The sequence below is a fragment of the Spizellomyces punctatus genome (assembly GCF_000182565.1).
Source record: "Spizellomyces punctatus DAOM BR117 chromosome Unknown supercont1.1, whole genome shotgun sequence".
Taxonomy (NCBI): Eukaryota; Fungi; Chytridiomycota; class Chytridiomycetes; order Spizellomycetales; family Spizellomycetaceae; genus Spizellomyces; species Spizellomyces punctatus.
Window position 1 is genome coordinate 833,599 of NW_015971537.1, and position 18,927 is coordinate 852,525.

The 18,927-nt window shown below is 42.4% G+C and overlaps 5 protein-coding genes across 5 annotated transcripts in view; 3 read left to right on the plus strand and 2 right to left on the minus strand.

Moving 5' to 3' along the window:
• The window catches only part of SPPG_08833 (uncharacterized protein), a gene marked incomplete at both ends in the record, with an annotated part of 7,688 nt that extends 2,598 nt beyond the window's left edge, over positions 1-5,090 (minus strand). The window contains 3 exons of the mRNA XM_016756973.1: positions 28-4,124; positions 4,540-4,886; positions 4,962-5,090. Coding sequence (XP_016612636.1) covers positions 28-4,124; positions 4,540-4,886; positions 4,962-5,090 — 4,573 coding nt within the window. The remainder of the gene's footprint in view (positions 1-27; positions 4,125-4,539; positions 4,887-4,961) is intronic.
• A 1,754-nt stretch (positions 5,091-6,844) lies between these two features.
• Positions 6,845-7,411, minus strand: SPPG_08834 (uncharacterized protein; the record flags this gene model as incomplete). The annotated part of the gene is made up of 1 exon (XM_016756974.1): positions 6,845-7,411. The coding sequence occupies one exon, from the start codon at positions 7,409-7,411 to the stop codon at positions 6,845-6,847; it is 567 nt and encodes a 188-aa protein (XP_016612637.1).
• Positions 7,412-8,488: 1,077 nt separating this feature from the next.
• On the plus strand, positions 8,489-9,874 carry SPPG_00318 (uncharacterized protein; the record flags this gene model as incomplete). Its single annotated transcript, XM_016748645.1, has 1 exon — positions 8,489-9,874. The coding sequence occupies one exon, from the start codon at positions 8,489-8,491 to the stop codon at positions 9,872-9,874; it is 1,386 nt and encodes a 461-aa protein (XP_016612638.1).
• Positions 9,875-10,415: 541 nt separating this feature from the next.
• Positions 10,416-11,171, plus strand: SPPG_08835 (uncharacterized protein; the record flags this gene model as incomplete). The annotated part of the gene is made up of 1 exon (XM_016756975.1): positions 10,416-11,171. The coding sequence occupies one exon, from the start codon at positions 10,416-10,418 to the stop codon at positions 11,169-11,171; it is 756 nt and encodes a 251-aa protein (XP_016612639.1).
• Positions 11,172-17,612: 6,441 nt separating this feature from the next.
• Positions 17,613-18,266, plus strand: SPPG_00319 (uncharacterized protein; the record flags this gene model as incomplete). The annotated part of the gene is made up of 1 exon (XM_016748646.1): positions 17,613-18,266. The coding sequence occupies one exon, from the start codon at positions 17,613-17,615 to the stop codon at positions 18,264-18,266; it is 654 nt and encodes a 217-aa protein (XP_016612640.1).
• Positions 18,267-18,927: the final 661 nt, after the last annotated feature.

Consider the following 18,927-nt stretch of genomic DNA (forward strand, 5'->3'; position numbering starts at 1 on the left):
ACCCGAGGCTCCCATTGGTAAGTATACCTGTTCCATTAGTTGCAGCGTGGTATGTACCCCAAGAATTACTCGAAGCAGCATTGTTACTAATCAGAATGGCCGTAGATGCTGTGGCACTTGAAGGCGCATTGATGACTATGGCAGCCAGCTGCAATCCTCCTCCACCTGCTCCTAGGGTTAGAGTTTTTCCTATGCCGACTCCACCTGATACCTGGAAAGCACCTGTTGTCACACTAGTTGAATTGGTTGTGTTTGGTATCTGCGTTACGCCTGTATTGGAAACTCTCAGAACGAAGCCTGTATTGTTATAAGAACTATTTAGACCGAATCCGCCTGCTGATAATGTTCCGTCTCCTGTGCTTCCGGCAACTCTCATGCCCCATGTAACATTACTCCCAGTATTTACTAAGGACAATGTTGTAGATGCTGCGCCATTTTGAATGGTTATACCCCTGCCAACAGTGGCACTGTTAAATGATAGCGCAGTCGATGAGGTAATAAGAGGTTGATATGAGGAAAGTATATTCGATGTAGGAACAACTGAGAACCCTGTGGGTGTTCCCATGATGAAAGTGTTAGCCGCCGGCGTTAAACCGCTGATAGAATCGAGTAATGCAGACGCACTTTGTTTAGTAGCAAGTGCTGTATCTGCGGCGGCCTTGTTATTCTGAACAAGTGTTTGAAGCAAAGTCAAGGATTGACTAAGAGGACTTGTCATGCCGGTCATTGTAGCGACACTCCATTGTTGCGTAGCCACTTCGACTCCATTTTGAATGATCAGTCCTTCAACATTTAGATCATGTTCAACATGTAAGCCACCTGTCAAGAGTCCATTGCCTACATTATCTACTCGAAACACTATATCTGAGGTGCCTTGGACAAATATTCCACCACTCGTTGTTAGAGAATTAACATTCAATGCAGACGATGTAGTAAGAAGAGGTTGGAATCCCCCTAGAATTGTAGAGACAGGTGATACTGTAAAGCCCCCAGCAGTTCCCATGACGAAGGAATTCGGTGTCGTTGTTAAACCACTGATTGCATCGAGTAAAGGATTGGCATTTTGCTTCGTAGCAATGGATGTTGTTAGAGAACTTTCAGTAGCCAATTTCACTCCATTTGTGTATACATCCCCTCCAACGTACAGTGATTTAGCGATGCCAACTCCACCTTTCACCTGGAACGAGCCGGATGTTGAGGAAGTAGCATCAGTTGTCATATTGATAATAACATTCCCAGATGAGAGAATATCCAAATTCGAAGCCGTTGCATTATTTGTACCAATACGCAAATTACTAGCGGAGGCTCGAATGATGTAGTCTCCAGCAACGGTATTTGTTACCCATTGACCTGCTGTTGCTGTATATCCGAATGATGCATTGTTTATTTGAAAGGCGGCAGTGGCTGTAGTAGATATAATAGCATACTTTCCCATGTACACTGTGCCTTGCACTCCTAATCCACCGGGAATTTGTAATGCACCTGTTGTTGTAGAGGATGCATCATTTGTAGCATCCAGTGTAACGATTCCAGTGTTTGCCTGTATTGTTAGTCCTCTAGCGGTCTGTGCTTGAAGCCGAAGGTTACCAATATTGTTTCTCAACGTCATTGCGTTAATCCCACCGTCCGAACTCCGGTTGTTTCCATTCAAAAACATCACTCCAGAACCCCCTGAAGCTGTTAGATAAAGAATGCTGCATCCGTTCGTCCCTGTACTCGGATTGCTTACGATAAGGGAACGTAAACCATTTACAGAAGAGGCTCCGACAGTTAGGTCACCCCCTACAACGCACAAACCATTTGTGTCCACTCTTAGACCCAGAGATACTGCACTAGATGTCCGTCCGTAAATGTAAATCAGCTTGTCTTGTGCTCCTAACCACGTAGCAGCATCACTAGCATACCCTAAAAAACCAGAACCATCCAGACCCAGCCAAGACGATTTTGTACCGTCAAAACTATTTGAAATAAAGACAGACGAGCCTCCTGCTACAGAGGCGGTCGTTTGAACTCTGCTTCCTGTAATGACTTTCCCTGAGATATTGCTGCCAAATGTAACATTATTTGAAGTTAGATTAGTTATCTGGCTTCCGACCCAAGGTTTGATAACATCATTGTCGTAATCTCTTAACATTGAGAGATTGATCGCTTGCTGAGGGTATTCGTATTTGATGCCTCGATAACATGAAGGCATATCAAACAAGAGACGAGTACAACCTCCTATTGGATCAGAAGCAATTGTGACATTGCTCCCGGGTTCAAGTGGTGGCATGAAGGTAACAGGGTCTATTGGTTCATAAACGGGGTTTCCATCGCCATCGAGTATAGGTTGGCCTTCCGCATCTCGTTGAACCTTACGTTTGCATGACCCTCCGAAAATCATTCCCCAAGGGAACGTTGAGACGATTGGGAGGATGGAGTTTACAGCCATAGGGACTGTCAAGGTCGGGGAGACCATCGCTGGAAAAGGTACGGTTGATAATGGAGTTGATCCGGACAAAATAACAGTGTTGCCTGATGGAACATCCATTTTTAACACTTCTGCAGTATCAGTCTGTTCAGTATTATCGGTATCCCTTTGTTTCAATAACAGCGTAGGGTCAATGAGTGTAAAGTTGTAGAGAGGGTAACTTCCTGTGATAATCAAGTTTGGACTGTTACTTACGAATTGTGGCGGAATCATGTTATACTGAATGGTATTACCAACAACGACCACACTTCCGTATGAATTGGTCGAACCGACATAATTGCCCTTCAGAACATCCCCAACACGAAGAACTGTATCGCTTCCTGTAAGAGAACATGAAATCAAATCACCGGACACTTGCACTCCATTAATACCTCGGAGATTAGTAGACAAAACAGCACCATTCTTCTGGAGTCCAATTCCCGCAGCGATGTTCGAACTGAGAACCCCATTATTGAGGGTTAAATCGGGTGACTGTGCAGTAAGAGATAACCTGAACTCATTGCCAATCCTGCTTACCCCTTGGGAGGCTGTAAAGGTATCCCGTATGGTTCCCCTGTTGACCATAGCCAAACCTGAATTAGCATCAACTTTTAGATCGAGTTGAAGGTCATTCTGTACTCTCTCGATACCATTGCTGCAAGTAAGTACGTCTTTAATGGTATCTGCTTTGACCATTTGGAGACAACTGCCAGCCTCACATTTGAGAGAGAGCATCACATCATTGGTAGTCCCAGGCCGGATGGTGACTCCGTTAAATTCCTGGAAAATGTACCCACCTGTGAGTGCATTTCCAACAATTCTGATGGTCTGATTATCGACCAAACAGCCAATCTCGCGTCGTCCGTTAAACTCGGGTCCCACTGCTATTGCTCCTGTTTGAGAGCCTTGATAAAATTGGGAAAGATAGTCTTTACTCACTGCATACGACCCACCTCCAATAGCAGGAAATACTCCTGTTAATTTGACATTTGGTACTCTCAACTCCTGAAGCGTGGACGAATAAGTGAATGAAGAACTTCCCAAGTAGCCATAGGTAAGGTTCCCATACATGATTTGTTCATATCCGGGTGATTTCAGGGACAATCTCGAACCCGCTTGACTGAATGTGGAACTATCTACCATTAGGCGAATGGCTGTGGTGTCTACTTCTCCTAACACATCAGTCATTTCGGTCAAACTATCGAATCCAAAGTTGAGCCATGAAGACCCGATGTCTAACAACGTATCCGCACCTGAACTCGATTTCAGAGCGCCAAATGCTTTTAGTACCGACTGAATGTTAGTTTCCAATTCGTCATTATTGTTCACCTTTAGACTTTTATGAAGTTTGATTCCAAGGCCGCTCTGGTCACGATACAACGGCTTTTTCAGCGTCTCAGGATCAGGAAAATTAACCGATAGACCATTTTCAGTTATAAGCAAAGTATCATCTGCTTGTAAACCAACCGTACGTGATTCGGCATCCCTGTAGAGTGGAAAATCATAGTTATAAGGAATGACTGTTAATTTTTCATCCTCAACTTTTAGTTCATCATCATCAATGTTTAGGCTTACTGTTCGTGAGTCGGGAGCCCTATAGAGAGGTTGCAGGAGTGTCTCTGGTTTAACAGATAAGCCGTCTTCTGTTATAAGCAGAGTATCGTCTGTTACAAGCCTGACATCATGTTCATCATCAATTAATGGAAAAACATAAGTTGTCTCGGCAAGAGAGATGGTATATTTACCTTTATTTTTCTGAATGGAGAGACTAGGCGTTTGACTATCCAAATCGAGTATAGTGACTATACCATCTTTATTCCGTAGGCTCTCTCCATAGATAGAATTGGCTTTAACTTTTCCGGACTTGAAATTATCTAGGACTTCTAAATTTCTTCAAACCATATATGTGCCTTGAATGCTATTAGGCAAAGGCATCTTCTTATTCCTTTATATCATCATAGCTTAGAAAATGAATTGCATGCCGACATTTGGTCTATACAATGTCATCAAAGATCGATGGTGGTTTGGTACGCATGATATCCCTGCCGGGATGCGTTACAGGCTCCGCGCGACAGGTATCTATTGCATACCGGGTTGTTCGAGTGTGGTGAACGGGGCGATTTCTCTTTTTTTTGATGACTTTGACAACTTCCTCATAATCATCTGAAGAATCATCTTCTTCTTTGTCTGACGATTCCTCAACTACAATCTTCCGTCTTTTTTTCGGTATCAGCGTTTTAATTCTTTTTTTAGTCTTGTGACTATATGAAGTATTTTGTAAGTCCTCCTCAGCGCGGAGCCTAGCCTCGACACGTTTTTCCTGTTCCACCCTAAGAGCCTCGGCCTTAGCAAGAATCCTCTCCTCCTCTTTTCTCTTCTTTTCTAGTTCTCTCTCTTCTTTTCTCTTGGCAGCGAGTTCTCGTCTAACCTGAAGAGCCTTTTCTCGGGATTTTTCTAAATGTGCTCGCTGCTTCTCTGATGCAGTTCATTTTTTGGGAGCGCTGGCATTGACCTCTCTGGGATTGGCCGCTCCGTGCCCGGCATATTTGTTTACAAGTTCTTGAACATAGTCTTGATGATCATTGTCATTAGTTTCATCATCATCATTCAAACTTTGTTCTTCATCTGTAATGTCAGGCATGCCTGCCGGCATTTGGCTCTGCGCCAGCATAGATTCCTTTTTTTTAGGCATTTTAGCTTGTAAATAGAAAATAAAAAAACCCAAATACGCTTAGCGAGGTTCTTTTGTCCATGATGATGGTATCTTATAAGAATTACTTGCCCACTCTTTCTTAAGTTCCTTGTGTACCTTACCATTTTTTCTAATCCAATTACCGGTTCTTGGATTGTAAACTTCCTGCAAGGATGAATCTCTCGGGTTTCTTCTCTCATGAAGCCTTGGCGATGGCTGCATTGTTGTGAAGTCAAATGTAGATGGAGACGGAGATGGTGAGTCATCCATCGGCGCTAGTGATGGTAAGCCTGAGGTTGGTGAATCAGATCACCTATGTAGAACCCATTGTGTAGGCGGCGTGCCTCCTTCCTCATAAAAGATGTTCTCAGACAACGCAGGAGTAGGTCGTATCACACCACGTTGCATGTTGTATTCATCTCTTGAGGCAGAAATATCAGTACCCCTAGTGCCCAAGCCAGTTGTTTCTAGCAAACTCTCCCCAGGATTGTGAATACCATGTGAAGAGCGGAAACGCTGTATGTCAGCCAATTCCTTACATTTTTCCTCTTTTATAAACTCTTCATAACCTTCGCGCATTCGTCGGATGCATGCAATCAAATCTATGTCATTTTTGTATCCTTCACTACCGTGGTTTATCGGATACCTAGTTTCTTGATTAGCACTCGGAGCATTCATCCGGGTACGACCCTCCTGCATCTGTTTGAGTTCTGCATCAGACACAACGGGACAAAATGTATCAGGATTCAAAGAGCGTCCATTTTCATCTCTCAGTTCACCAAAACGTCTATTATCAATTTCAATATAGTATGGGTCACTGACGAATTGTGTATCAACCTTACCAAATGAACGATACTTGTTTAACAGCGGGTGCTTGAAATAGCCTGTAGGTAACTTTGAGTCAACCCATTTTCTTTTTTCTTTCCAGAACACATCATGTTCAACCTGCTCAGAGTTGTAAGCAGTTACATCAGTGTTACCTTGCTGTAATAGTTTTACTAATTCAGCAACAGACATACCGTTCTATTCTGTATTTTACTATATAGTATTATTAAAAAAAAGAAGAATGTCGTCTCAGCAAAGGAAGGAACGGATACAAGAGCATTTGAGGAAGAAGTTGGCTGAAAGGAATGAAGGGCAAGAAATGGAAACAGTTCTTTCTCGAATTATAAGAGAACTGGAGGAACCTCGCATGCCTGAGCCGGCATTGGCATACAGTAAGGAAACCATCATCCCAGATGCTGATGCGGGGGGTATTAACTGGAACGAATATGTTATTATTCATGAAAATCCTCTTTACAGTGATGACTTGAATGAAATCATTTGACGCTACTTTTTCTAAAAGTAGCATTAATACCCCGCTAATTCAACAGGAAGCGATTTCCTTAAGGCTGAATCAAAATTTTGTTGAATCTCATAGCCCCGCCCTAGACCTTTATGGAGATCATCGATATAGCCTCGTCCTCGTGAAATTGTCTCTCTTACTTTGACGGGTACAGATTCGTCATGGACAAGAGATTGATGAACTTTCCCATAGATATCTTTGGCTTGTCCAGCATGGGCAACAAATTGTCTAATACCGTTGTTAACTTTGTTATAACTGTTCAGCACTCTAAGACCAAAGTTTTTTGCACTTGAGAGAAAGTTTGCGAATTTTTGACGCAACATCTTTTACATGTTCCAAATGAAAAAAAAAAAAAAAATTAATCATCTGCAAAGCCAGAGGAATGACAATCGAGAACTAAAGTGAACCCTTTGCCCTGTAGATCCAAGGGTAGCAATGTTTCAGCATCAAGCAAATGGATGTCGATCGTACTAACAAGGCCAGACTCCGTGTCAATGAAGTCGGTGTCAAAATAATTCTGCGCACATAGGACAGTTTCAATTTCTTGCGACACCGGAATAGAGGCAATGATATTTAAATCATCTGTGCCTGCATAAATGACATCATTTGACCTTATGTTAGATGAGGCTACGAGCACCATCTTAACGCCTGTCAGATCGATGGGATTTGAGAAGGTAATTGATGTCCCAGGGTCAGATTGCTGAGTTTGCTGCAATCCGAGCAGTTTGCTTGCTGTGGTTTGAGGGTAGAGAACTTTGAATGGTGTTGTACCCGCGGTCACTGTGATTTGACTGTTTATATGATTGTATTCTACAGTGTATGCTTGCGTCCCAGTCGAGTTGAATCCAGCAGTCAGTGCATCGACCAAATCATCAGGGCTATATGTCCCAGGAGGAATAGCAAAAGTCCTTGCAGCATTACCCATCCCAGCATCATAAAAGGAGACAATATTGTTCTTTTCGTTTACTATGTCCCACGAAAGGGGCAAAATGATCGAATTGTATCGAATTTTATCACATGCGATGGGTTCGGCTAGAGTCCATTTAGGTTCATTCCTGTTTCCGTTCGTCGCCCTGTTGCTATCGAGAATCAACTTTTTCATTTCTTCTAATGTATTATAGATACAGAGAGCAAATAAAAAACAAGCGCAATGAAGGCTATTACAATATCACCCTTACCAAGTCAAGTCTCTGGACGCATAAAGGATAATACAGATCCACGGCTTCCTAGAAAGTATGGTTTTATTGTATACAATGGTGCTCGATTTTGTGGGAAGACGCTAAACATTGCAGTGATATGCAAATTGTTCTTGAAGAAGCAGTATTCGAATATCATAATTTTCACACCAAATCCACACGATACCAATTGGAACCCTTTAAGAACGAGCAAAAAGGTTCATATATTTGACAAGATTTCCAATGAAATACTCAATTTTATACACGAAGAGCAACTTTATGAATTTGTTCGAAGCGGAAGAAAATGAGATTTACTTCTTATCATAGATGACTACAATATGCAGAAAGGACATAAGAAGTCACTCGATGAGTTGGCTACACGGGGTAGACACGCTGGAATCACCTGCATCCTGTCGAGTCAATATTTTTATCACAATAGTCCCGCTGTCCGTAGCAATGCGACGAACTGGATCATTTTTAGACCTTTGAAAAGCGAACTTAAGAAAATGGTCGAAGCAGGCTTATCTCTCGCTTTACCTGAAGATGTATTTGAAAAGTTCGTTATGGATAATACAAAGAAACTGTTTCATTTTGTGCACATAAATCTACAAAGTTCGAAAAGACCGTTTAGAGTTGGTTTTTCGTAGGGGGACAGGCTGTCCCCCTTTGACCCCCTCGCTTTGACAACCATTGTAACTTGTTAAGCTACACCGACTGAGTTCAGGCTATTTAGGACAGCAAACTCCTTTCCGAAAGGCACAATTTTTGATGTCACTTTTTCTTAAAAAGTGACGTTTTTTTTTTCTAGATGTGTAAGTTAAACCACAATGTCTTCAGGAATTCAGGTAACTGAGGTTCGACAAGTCCCAAACGTCTTTACGTATAAGCGCAATGCCAAGAACGGGGTTGTGCTGAATTTTCAGCCATCTAGTCAGGTTCGCTTCGAGCCTACCAACGGATTGGGTGACTGTAACTTTGGCAGCAAAATCACTTTTAAAATAGCCGATGACAAGCGTTTTTGGCTTGTGAATGAAACCTTACATAAATATCGTGTCGTAGGGCTTGATGCAAATAGACAGGAAATCGTTTCTGCCACTGCAACCCACAGGCTATGTCAATCAGGAACGGATGCTGTATGGAAACGCCAAAGTGTTCTTATTAATGGAAGGATCATCGAAGATCTCAATGATTATAATTTGTTCACCGCACATGAAAACGCTCTAACATTGTGGGAAACCAAACAACATCTTGGGCAATGTGAATATTATTCGAGTGATGCGGCTAACGACCATTCAGCAGTGGTTGCTAAAAACAGGGCATACACTGTCACTGGCTCATCACTGTCATTCTTTCAAAATGAAGTGGCTTTCCCTCTCTGTCTTGTCAAAGGTGGTGTCCAGGTCGAGATGACTGCAGAGAGTGAACTTGCCAAAATTTTCCCCACATCCACAGGAATAGATTCATTCAAGATTGTCCAGAACGAACTCATTTGCCAGTTCGCCGAGCCCATACCCGAATACTACAACAAGATCCTTAGCCTAATGGAGAGCAACGAATACTTGACCATCCCCATGCAAGTTGTGTGGAGTCAGGAGTTTGCTGGGCAAGCCAGTCGCGTACAGCAATTGTCACTTGTGACTGGTGAGCAGTCCTCTGTTTCATCATTGATGTTGGTGACAACTGACAATGTTCGAACTGATGTAGACAAATTGAATTTCAGTGAAGATGCTGGGATTAGAACAGTTAGTATCCAGGTGGGTATGCAGCGGTTCCCTGAGGGAAAAGCGATTGCCAACGGTTCCGCTTGTGCTGGTACTAATATTATACCTACTGTAGATCCTGAAATGTATGCATTAAGCCAACGTAATAAAGATTTCAATGATGTGCGATTTGCCCCCACTATGTCCGATTTGGAAGGATGGGCACTAGCAGGCAAAAAGATACAGCATTGGTCATGGAGGCAAAATTTCAAGCAAAGTCCAGATATGATCGGCGGTGGTTTGAATACTCTAGCCGATGGGCATATTCTCATCAATGTGAGTCAATATCCCAACCCTCCGGAAGTAGCCGATTTCCCAAGCGAAAAACTAGAGGGTGATACGCCTAACCCCGATTATATCCCTACGTTCAAGGACAAGACATTCCATGTCTTCTGGACAACAGACCATGAGATGCACATCGACCGTGATGGTGTTCGCTTGTTACCAGCATAGTTCAACAACAGGAACCACGATGATTTTTTCTAAGCTTTGGTTAGGTAAGCCTCAAGAAGAATATGACAAAAACACATCGAAAACTCGTCAACGTATCGGCCATGCCGAATAAAGGACTTAGAGTGGCTGCTCGTGCAAGAAACAGGCGCATCATCGCTGCTAGAAAAGCCGCAGCAACACGTAAGCGACGCTACGGTTCTGGAAGAGTCATGAGGCGTGTTGTTTATGTTTAAAAAACGGCGCCAAGAAATGCCAAGACTATGCCGGGCGCGGGGCGGCCAATCCCTGCAGGGATGCCAAGATTCTTTCCATTGAACGGAAGGGCGTCCCTGAGTACAAGCCGGTGGCATAAAAAGGCACTCGGTGTATCTTTTCTCCCATTAGCACGAGTATGGGTTTGAAACATCAGGTATGATTCGAAACATTTAACCGAATCTGAAACATCAGATACGTGTTCTGAAACACGTGCCATAAATCTGAAACATCTAACCGAATCTGAAACATAGCTACATTTTCTGAAACACCTAACCGAATTAGAAACATGTCCATTGCAAAGAGTCAATGGGGGCAAGTGACACACTTTGTAGGAGGCTTGCTACATCCCATAGCGTGTCGTGCTCTCAAGATGGGTCTAGAGGATCTCACCTTCGAGCAAAGCGAGTGTTTATTAGAAAATATGGCTGATAATCAGAAGATATATAAGGATGACAAGGAGTTGCTAGAATCACTTAAAGGTCATCTGAGACGACTCCTAAAGTGGAAGAAGCGAGAAGAGACTCAACGGAAATCTTCATCTCTCAAGTTAAAGAGGAAGTTTGAAGAGTTCGAAGAGTCCGATGGTGAAACCTTGAGTTCTGGTTCTTCATCTGATGCTGACGATTCCGATGATGCCGATGACAGCGATTACAGTCCACAAAAGGCTAAACGCAGACGTGTCGAGAAAGAGAGTATGCCAGGCGCGGAGCGGTCAAGCCCGGTGCAGACCCATATCCCGGCGCAGAGCCATATCCCGGCGCAGAGCCATATGCCAGAAGGCATGCCGGAAGGCATGCCGGCAGGCATCCCGGCAGGCATCCCGGCAGGCTTTCCTGAGCCTGAGCGTGATGGGGAATCCGCTAATTTAGAGCAAATGCTCATGGAGCGTATCGAGCAGCAGCAGATGCAGATTAACGCACTCATAGCAGCTAGCATCCCTAAGCGCAGAAAGAGCGTCAAGGCTAAAGTGAGCGATCAGGACATTGTCCATGCTGATGTTATCAATCCTCCAGATGTAGGAAGCAGTAGCGCCGCTGCTTGATTCTCTTCAATTACCGTTGACACTCGCTAAAAAATCCATGAAATCAACAAAAAAAGTATGTCGTCCATTCGAAGAACGGACATGGAAACAACAAAACCAGAAAAAAAAAATACAAAACGACAAAAACAGTCTGTAAAGGTGTTTTGTAGCACAATGTACATAGATATCCCTTTGTTTAGTATCATGTAGGGGCGTTGTTATAGAGCTTTTGTACAACGTTTGCTAATAAACACACACGTTTAAACAAAGATAAATAATATTTTGTATACACAATATATTTTAACATGGGACGCAAATCAGGATCGATAAACACGAAGGATCGCTACAGGGTATACAAGATCGAAGAAGATGGTTCTAGAACATTTGTAAATGACTATCAGGCAGCCATAGAGATTGCTAACAGGTTAGGTGTCTCGCGCTCATACATTCATAATATAATACATGGGTTAGCAGAATCGCCTATTTCAAAGATGTATGCTATAGAAAAGTTACCATGTATACGAAAACCACCACCACCTCCTCCTAAGATGAGATACTTTAAAATAAATCGAAAAGTGGCTATTCCTGATGATCCAGTAAAAGTTGCTCACTTCGCATGAACATCATTCGAAGAACAAACACATTTAAAGCTTTGAAAATATTTATTTTTTAACACTATATATTTCTATTTACTATGCCTTTGATTTTTGACCCAATCGCAAACAGAAACGTAAAAGAAGACTCGAAGCCTTTCGAGAAGATGATGCGGAAGATCGTCTCTGGAAACTTCTCATGTAAGAACTGGACTAAGAAACGACGAGAAGCACTAGAGAACCTTCAAATACATCGAGTACCAAGATTCCTACAATCTGAGCGAGAAAAAAGAATTGCTGCTGCGAGACGCACTGAGGCTCAAAAGCAGGCTATTGCTGAAAAGGCCAGAGAGACAAGAAGGCTTAATAAAGAAGCGGAAGAGCGCGAGATGAGAGAAATTCAAGAGAGGGCTCAGGCTGCTATTAAAAAGCGAAAGGAAGCCGCTAAGAAGGCTGCTGCCACTAGGGCTAAACGTAAGTATAATCTTCGAAAGCGTCAAGAATCATTCTCACCTTTAATATCTGTCAAAGAGATCAAAATCAAAGGTATCGGTTATACAAAGGAACTTTATCGGTTCAATCCAAAGTACACCTTCGCTACTCATGATGATATTGTTTCATTTTTCAATGATGTCATCAAGGAATCACTTGTAGGCCTTGAATGCGGTGACAAAGTGCAAATAGGGTTTCAACATCAAAGTCTACACAATGGATTTTGGTCATCAAAAGTTGTATCAGTTAGTGATCTGATTGCTTCTGATGTGATAGACGAAATTACTGCGAGAATGCAATCGGCTGAAATAGCATCAATCGATGAAAGCATGACTATCGAGGTGCGTCGTTTAGTTTCGGTAAAGGGCGGCGCCTTCAAAAACTATCATGACCATCTATCAGCACAGTCAAAAAGTTGTGTCATTGTTGTGAAAAACAATGGTAACGATTGTGGTATGAGAGCAGTTGCCTTATCCGTAGCATTCCATACGATGGATCACTCAACAAATGAATATGCGTACATCATGAAACAAAGAAAGCCACTGGACAAAATTGTTACTAACTATTATGAAGGATGCGGGTTACCTGTTGGTCAGAAGATGTCTTACGGCGATTTTCCAAAGTTGGTTTCATTCCTCAAAAGGAACATCATTATTGTTGATCTAGAGAATGGTGGTAAGCCTCTTATGGTCAAAGGTGTTAACAATGAGCGATACAATGAGAAACCTGCTACTATCCTATGTAAAGGGGATCATTTCGATTGCATAACCAAGATTAACGCCTTTTACTGTGCATCGTATTTTTGTTTCCAATGCATGAAAGGACACAAGCATACCAATCATAAATGTGATAAGAAACGAGGATGCAACCTTTGTGGTCGGGTCACATGTAAACAAGGATCTCCCGATGATCTAGTGTTGTGTTTAAGTTGTAACTTAGGTCACTTTTCAGGAGATTGTGATGATTATCACAAGGAGAAAAAATGCGATAAAATATGGAAATGTAACAAGGAAGGCGGCTGCGGGCGTGTATTTGAGTGTGCTTATTATGACGGTAATTGTGCTGAGTTACACAATTGCAACCACCATCTCTGCCGTCCTTGCAAGGCTTACGTCACTCCTGACCATCGATGCTTCATACAGAAAAAGAAACCCAGAAAGCACATTAGCAAGATCATAGCATTTGATTTTGAATCAGAGTTTCTACATGATGGTGAACATCATGTAAAGTTTACGGATTGCAAGGTAGTTTGTACCGGTCTATGCCAATCTGTGTGCCAATGTCATGAGCATCACTCCTTCTTTGAATTTGATGCTTTTTATCAATTCATCTTCAAGAACCCTAATACAACATTCATTGCTCACAATGGTCAGGGTTACGATTTCCACTTTCTCTTCAAAAAGTTCAATGACAACGGTGTTAAGCCTAAGTATATCTCAAATGGGTTGAAGATCATTTCAATGGTGCTGCCCAAGTTCAACATCCGGTTCATTGATAGCATGTCGTTTTTGCCTATGGGACTGTCAAAGTTGCCTTCCATGTTTGGATTAGAGGAACATGTTCGTAAGGGTTACTTTCCACATTGGTTCAAATGTTCAAATGATTATAAAGGCGTTTTACCGTCTTTGGATGATTTCCGATTCGACAGTATGCCCTATGATAAACGCGCTGATGCACGACGCTGGTACAAGAAAACCCTACGCGAATGCATGAAGGGTAGGTATGTTTTTGATTACACTAAGGAACTTGTTGAATACTGCAAGAATGATGTCGATATTCTAGCAGCGGCCGTGAAATTGTTCCGAGAGCAATTCCTTGTAGCAACCGATGGTGAAATTGATCCTTGGGCTTATAAAACCATAGCATCGGCATGTATGGGGACTTACAGGCATATGTTCATGCCTGAAGAAAGCATACCCACACATCATGAAGAAGGAATGTGGCGTCATTCAGACAAGGCTGTCCAGTGGCTCGAATATCTATGCGATAATGGCGTTCCAGATATGCGACATGTTCTACATGGTGGAGAGAAATGGATTGACTGATTAAATGGGAAAAAATTCTATGCTGATGGCTATTCTCCTTCGACAAATACTGTGTATGAATTTAATGGTTGTGAATTCCATGGGTGTAAACAATGCAAAGACGATGATGCCGTTAATTATCGTGGTGTCCCTTATAAGTCTTTGAGACAATATACTGATAATAAGCATGAAAAATTGATTGCTCTAGGTTACAATTATGTCTCGATCTCAGAGTGTGAATATGACTCAAACAAGAAGATATGTGATTATGTTATGAGTAAAGACCTCGACATTGAATATATCCGACCTCTAGATCCTCGTAACGCATTTTTTGGTGGTAGAACAAATGCCAGCAAACTTTACTACAAATGTTCTGAGAAGGAAAGAGTGAAATACTGCGATTTTACATCACTGTATCCTTGGGTAAACGCTTTTGGAGAGTACCCCTGCTACTCGTTCCCCACAAGGATTCTTAACAACTTTGATGGCCAACTGAACTACAATGGTTTCATCAAGTGTCGAATAGTACCCCCTCGTGGGTTATATCACCCTGTACTTCCTGCTAAGATTAACAACAAGACCATGTTTGTTCTTTGTAATAATTGTGCTGAAAAAGGAATCTCTGTTTGTCGCCACTCTGTTGAACAGAGGGCTTTTGTTGGGACTTGGTGCATTCCGGAAGTGAAGTTAGCGCTTTCAAAGGGCTATGTCATTTCTCAAGTTTATGAGGTTCTTCATTTCGAAAATACGGGATCTGATCTTTTCAAAGATTACATCTTCACATTTCTCAAAATCAAGCAGGAAGCATCAGGGTACCCTAAATGGTGTAAAAATGATGACGACAGAAAAAAGTATATTGACGACTACGAAAGCAAGCAAGGTATTCATCTTGATCCAGCCAAAATTGTCTACAATGAAGGATTACGTCTCGTGGCTAAGTTGATGCTCAATTCATTGTGGGGTAAATTCGGTCAAAAGAACAACATGCGTAAGCATATCACAATCAATGCTGAGGAAAATCCTGATGAATACTACTCCATCATGTTCAATGATAAATATATTGTACACGACATTGTTGATTATGATAATGGTCGCACTTTGGATCTGTCATACTCCTTGCATAAGGCTGCTGTTCGTGATGACAAGAATACTAGTATTTTCATTGCTGCATACACTACCGCTTTGGCTCGTTGTAAACTTTACAGTGTTCTGGATACTGTAGGGGAAAAGGTGTTGTACTATGATACTGATTCTATTATATATGTTGATGATGATATAGGATCAACTGAAAAGACTTTGCCCTATGGTGATTATCTTGGAGACCTGACAGATGAATTGAAAGGCGACCATATTGTAGAATTTGTTTCAGGTGGCGCTAAGAATTACTCTTACATTCTCAACAAAACGGGGAGAGCAAAGACGGTCTGTAAAGGCTTCGCACTTTCATATGAAAATGGACTCAATCTTGGACATGAGTCTATGAAGGATATAGTATTTAACCCTAGGTACATTGATGATGAAGGGATTGAGAAAGAGAGTTGTGTTAATTTTAACTTTAGCGAAATCAACATTAGTAAAACACACAGTGTGCGTAACAAGACAAAGATCATCATACCAGAAAAAAATAACTCACCCAGCAAAAAGTACAAGTTTGTCTACGACAAACGTGTGGTTCAAGAATTTAACTCTGAGTCTAAGGTCATAGAGACACTTCCTTTCGGTTTTTAAAATGGGGACAAAAACCGAACTAATCACGAAAGTTTACTATGATCCCAAGACTGGACTTCAGAGCATAGAAAAGCTCTACCAGAGACTCAAGGATCAGGGTATTTCCAGAAAGGATATAAAGACATTCATCGACAGTCAGCATGTGCAACAAGTACACAAACCTCTTGTCAAGCCTAACTACATGCATATAACAGCCAATGGTGTTGATCACATATGGCAATCGGATTTGTGTGACATGCAGAAATATGCTACCTACAACAACGGTTACCGTTATCTGTTATGTATTGTAGACGTGTACTCTTGTTATGCCTTTGTTTTTCCTCTCAAGAATAAAACCAGAGAAAAGATTGCTGATTGTTTTACAAAGTTACTCGCTAGGCGGCGTCCTAAAAATATCACGACTGATAGGGGTTCAGAGTACAACAACATTGTTTTTGAGCAATTGCTCAATAAGTATGGTATAAACCATTACATGGCTGAAGTTGCTGACCATAACCATATGGGTCTGGTCGAAAGGTTTAATCGCACACTGAAAAGTGTTATCTCCAGATACATGACCGTATTTAAAACTAAGCGCTACATAGATGCTCTTCCTGACCTTGTTATGAACTACAATACTTCATATCACAGTCTATTGAAAAAGGCACCTGTCGATGTTGCTGATGGTGATTATATACGCGATAATAGCAAGGCTGTAAGTGATTTCAAGAAGTTTGACATTGGTGACCATGTAAGAATATTACTCAAACGGGATATTTTCAAAAAAGGATATGAGGCAAAATGGTCTGATGAAGTATACCATATAGTCAATGTCGATGGCTATCGATTCGTAGTAGCATATGCCAATGGTAAAGAAATAGACCAGCATTTCAAATACTATGAATTACAGAAAACCAATGCACCGATTACCGAGAAACCAGGTCATCGACCAGTAAAATTGACTAGAACACAAAAAGAAGTTCGCAAAGAAATTCGTCAGTTGGAGCCTGTACAAACACGACCTACTAAAACAAGATTGCAACAGAAAAAGTTAAAAGTTCGTCCGAAGGGTACATTTTCACACATAGAAATTCCGCGGCGGAAGATGCCGGTGCAGATGTAGTCCATTTGAAGAATGGACATGAGGACCCCGGCAGGCATGCCGGGCGCGGAGCGGCCAATCCCGGCTGGTATGCCTCGAAGGTAATGTTGAGATGGGATGAGTTCTGATGCCTGAGTTGCCTACATCTTCTGTGGAATTTTGTGTAAACAAGGAAACCAATGTTGCCATTTAAACATGTGGATATTTCTATTCTTTTTGCAATCTTGCTAGGAAAATGGGGACATTTCTCATCCCTACATGTCTCTACATAATTTTTTACTTTCCATAAGCTTCCAATTTTTACCATTGGTTTTATCCTGTGGCACTTTTTCCCTGGGAATATTTTTGATGAAATTGTCCCACAGTGCCTCACTTTGTAGTCAACTTACCTGCTTGTCGAGCAGCAGAGAATGTCATCGTTATCGACCCAAACAAGCGCGACATTCTCTACTGCCAAGACAGCAATGGTACGACATTTCGCTACACCGCCAACCAGCGAGCCGTGGAGACTGGAAGCCAGTGATTTGCAAAGAGACGAGAAGCAATGAAGGAAGAAGCTGGAGTTGATCTCATAGAATCACGAATACCATCCCACAAAACAATGAACCTCATGGACTTCACTCGCTACCTTCTCGTTCGCCGCGCTGATTGGGATCGTCGCAAGGAATTCTATTCGCATCCTGCTCATACTCGATGGAAATGGCACTCCTTCATAAACCGTCAGAAGAGCGAATCAGACCTCATAAGTAACATGCGCAACAAGTACGGTGAAAACTTTACTGTTGTGATGGGTGATTGGAGCGATGCTGGTCGAACTGCAAAATTTCAGACCTCATCAAAGACAAAAGGCTGGCGCACCCTCTTTAAGCGGAACAGGATAAACTGCTTCCTTCTCGATGAGTACAAGACCTCATCTGTTTGCCCTCGCTGTTCATCCTCTGAGTTTGTCGAGAAAGGCTTCAAAGAACGACCTCATTCAAGACCTTGGCAGCGAGGCAAGGTTGAAAAAGTCCATGGATTGCTGGGTTGTACCAACCCTAACTGTTTGCAGCAAGACTGGACGTTGAGAATGCGCTACTGGAACCGAGATACGCTGGCAACCTGTAATATGCTAACGATCGTGCAATCAATGTTGGATGGACACGGTAGACCAGAGGTGTTCAGCAGGAGCAGCAGGAGTGTTCCAGCGGTAGCGTAGCGTAGATTAGTTAGATTAGCTTTTCCGAACTGGTTGTCGCCGGTTCAATCCATGGTGCGGGTGCTAGTGCCAATACCCACCGGCTCCGCACTATCGACACCAGCAAGATCGCATCCGCAAGGTTCACATAGTATAAAACTTTGGGCAACGCTTCCGCAACCGAGCGGATGCGCTACAGATGATTGAAATGAAGCATATATTATATATCCAAGTCGGAGGCCTAGTGGCAGGAGAGGAGATCCCCTACTGAATGAGCTAGGCTCTGCCGCGACGGCACAGTGGCGGTTTATGGATACTTTACGAGGTGCAGCTGTCGCGCAGCGACGGGAAGGAACCTTCCGATATGCGTTTGAACTTGGAGCGAAACCTTCCTGGTAAGGTACTCTCAAATTTTCCATTTGTTCATAAGCTTCTAATCGATGGCTCAAATGAAATCGAGAGCTTGACTTACTAGCCTCGCCGTGTAAATCTTAATAGGGATTGTAGCTCTCATGGCACCTTCATGTTGTGAAGGTTAAGAGTCTGGCCCGAATGATGGGCTGGGAGGGCAGGTTTGGCTATACTGGTCACAGCCAAGCCTTCCCAGTACGGCCCACCATTGTTGCGACGAACATTGAGCGGAACGTACCCGTTTCTAAGATGTAAATGCCAAATATGCAAG